At 49.7% G+C, this 3,079-nt stretch overlaps 1 protein-coding gene across 1 annotated transcript; it reads right to left on the bottom strand.

Annotated features, from left to right (window-relative positions):
* Positions 1 to 276: 276 nt before the first annotated feature.
* Positions 277 to 2,331, bottom strand: LOC131813660 (N6-adenosine-methyltransferase catalytic subunit-like). Its single transcript, XM_059144020.1, has 2 exons — positions 2,320 to 2,331; positions 277 to 2,034 (listed from the first exon to the last, which is right to left on the bottom strand). The coding sequence occupies exons 1-2, from the start codon at positions 2,329 to 2,331 to the stop codon at positions 664 to 666; spliced, it is 1,383 nt and encodes a 460-aa protein (XP_059000003.1). The 3' UTR covers positions 277 to 663.
* Between the last annotated feature and the right edge of the window lie 748 nt (positions 2,332 to 3,079).

Below are 3,079 nucleotides of genomic sequence, written 5' to 3'. Positions count from 1 at the left end.
TTCACACTTTTTCTGGGGCGGCTCAAGTTTACACCTCTGAGGGGTTCAGGGCTGCCCAGGATTCCTTCAGTCCTCCATGTTTCCCCTGGGCTTTGAGCCAGACAATTGGTTTTGGTTTTTCTGGCCCATCCTGCTCTGGTGCTTTTTTTTTTTTTTCCAACTACAATACAAAGTTTTATTTAAATAAGGGAGGAAAAAAAACTATTGTACAAATATTACTCTTCAGATGCAGTGAAGAGCCATGGGTGTAGGTGCTTAGCTCTATAAGGAAGAGCCATGGGTGTAGGTGCTTAGCTCTATAAGGAAGTGCTTCTATAGATTTTTAGGCTTAGAGATGATACCATCTGGATACCTTTGCTTGAACCGGGCAACCACATCTGGGTCTAATAGGTGAATCCCATCCAGTTGGTTTCCAAGGGTGATCCAGTTGGGCTGCACATTGTGTGGTCGTCCAAATAACTCAATCTTGCGAGTGCCAGGGGATAGTCTCTCAATCATGCCATAGATTTCATCTGGTTTATGACTGGTAGAACGAACCTCAGCTACGATCACATCGCAATCCAGACCTTGGTTGAAGCCTTGGGGATTTCCTTTGACACCAACCAAGCAGTGTTCCTTCCCATGGTTCAACCAGTGACCTGTACAGCCTGTCCGAATGATGCGCTACAGTTGATTTGTCTTCACCCAGATAATTTCATCTACCCGTTCGTAACCCCAGAGGTTCAGACTCTCTCTGCCCAACTCCATGGCCCTGCCTGTGACCCAGAGGAAGAGAAAGCCATCATCCTGCAGTACTGGTATATTGAGCCTGCGCATCTCATCATCTGTCAGGGTCCCATAGGGCAGCTCCATGTGAATATCCCAGGGTGGGTCAGCCATCACAACTGCAAACTTGCCCAAGATACTGACATCCAAGTAGCGGATATCACAACAGATCCACTGAGGAGGGAAGAGTCGATCTGCATTGGAGTCCCCTCCAACACTCTGTGTAAGAGCAAGCTCTTGGCTAGGTGTATGGTCTTTGCTCCCAGGAGCCTCAGAATCCATGCAAGCATCAATTTCATAGTGAACATATTTGCAGGTGTCCATGTGGAAACATATGTTAAGGAAAGAGCAGTCACCTAATGATTCATCAGTGTGTTTATTGATAATTCGTCTGAAGTGCAGCTTGCGGCAGGGCTGGTCAGCATCACTGGCTTTCATGCACTCCTCCTTGGTTCCATAGTCACAGAACTCCTGTACTTGGGCCCGACCTCGTGATCGAAACTTTTCAACAATGGACTGTTCCTTGGCTGTTGTTGTGTTTAATAGCTCTAGGATCTCCTGACTGACCTTCTTGCTCTGTTGTTCCTTAGTAGACTCTTGGTTCAGAAGGCTCTCTATCTCCAGATCAACATCCGAGGCAGCATGTTTCCTCGATTTCTTGGTTGGCTCCTTGGCTGCTTCTGATGCTGAAGAGGCCAGGCCAGAGGCCAAAGAGCTAGCAAAGGCAGCTACTGTGGCTGAGTTCTGCTCTGCACACCGCTTCTGCCCTGTGATAGTCCCTGTTACCTCCCCAGGGCCCTTCTTTTCTGCCACAGCGCCCATCATGGCAGAGAGTTTGGAATGATCAGCATAGGTCACAAGAGTGGGATGTGCGTCATCTTGTAAGAGACCTCGTTTTACCTCAATCAGCTCCTGAGCTGCAAACTTCTGTAGGAGGCTTTCTACCCCATCTTGAGTGGCAGGGGCATCTGGCGTGGAGATGGCAAGACGGATGGACACAGCATCAGTGGGCAATGTTAAGGCCAGATCAGAGAGGTGGTGTAGCAATTTCTTCTCTAATTCAGGGTCTGTAGCTAGCTCAGGAACTGCTGAAGCTGTGCTGGGCTGAGGGCCACCAGAAGTGGGTGCAGTAGGCAACGGGCTGTCACTGCGGAAGGTGGGAGACAGTGCTGCCTCTGGATTTCGTAGATCCAAGTGCCCGGAGTCCTGCTTCTGCCTCCGCTGCAACCTCTCTCGCAGCGAGTCTAGCTGCTTTTTGTGTCCGACATCCTAGTCTCTCAGCTGGGACACCTCTCGAATCAAGCGCGGTGGACTAGCACCTCCCAGCCCCGGCAGCATGAAATCTCCAACTCTCACGCGGACACCCCCGGGCTCTGCTCTGGTGCATTTTTAGGGGGTATTGGAGATGTCCAAATCCACCCCCGACCCGCAATCAGTCATGATATAAGGCGAACCAGAGTACAAGGCCCTTGACTTCCTGGGAGTAAGCAAACAAAACAGATGGTTTCTAGGCAGACCAGACTTTGCCTTCTTTCAGCCTCCGCCCTGGCTTACCTCCCTAGTCATGCCCTGTAGGCCTGGATCCTACCTCCTACCTTTCTGTGTCTGGTAGGAGGTAGACTATAAGCTTTCCTGCTTGGTGTTTGAATCCTTAATTCCCCAACTTGCCACTTGGCAAGTTCACTTTACCTCTCTGAGTCTCAGTCTCCCCACCTGTAAAACTTGGATGGTATTACCTGCCTCAGAGGATTAGGGTAAGATCTAGCATCTCAAACAACACACATTCCCAACAGAGTGACTATTTGGTCCTGATCTGGGCAGAGCTGAACTGGGAGTTCCTGTAACTGTCTGATTGGCTTCATGATGAGGGTCAGTTGAAGGGGCCTGACTACCTTCCTCAGAGGCTGACCCCATCACACTGGAGCCACATTCCTTCCTATGAGCCTGGACATGGCTTCTCATTCTTAACATCCTTTGCTTTCCTCAGATAGGAAAAACACACCAGTGGTTCTAAGTTGGGGCAATCTTGTGACCCCCCGCCCCTCACCCCTCCGGTCAGGGACATTTGGCAGTGTCTGGAGACATTTTTGCTGTCACACTAGGGGTGGATGGGGTGCCACCTGCATCTGGTGAGCGAGACCAGGGATGTTGCTAAACGTCACACAGGACAGCCCCATAACAAAAAGTTATCCCACCCAAAATGTTGATAGCATTGAGGCAGAAAACTCCAAAACAGACCCTGTCTCCAGAACGGATGTGATCATAGATAAAAGTGATATTTCTTATTAAATGAGGTAAACAAGTTGTGGGAGAC

Source organism: Mustela lutreola, chromosome 13 (assembly GCF_030435805.1).
Source record: "Mustela lutreola isolate mMusLut2 chromosome 13, mMusLut2.pri, whole genome shotgun sequence".
In the NCBI taxonomy this organism is placed as follows: Eukaryota; Metazoa; Chordata; class Mammalia; order Carnivora; family Mustelidae; genus Mustela; species Mustela lutreola.
This window is presented reverse-complemented; position numbering and strand designations above follow the sequence as displayed.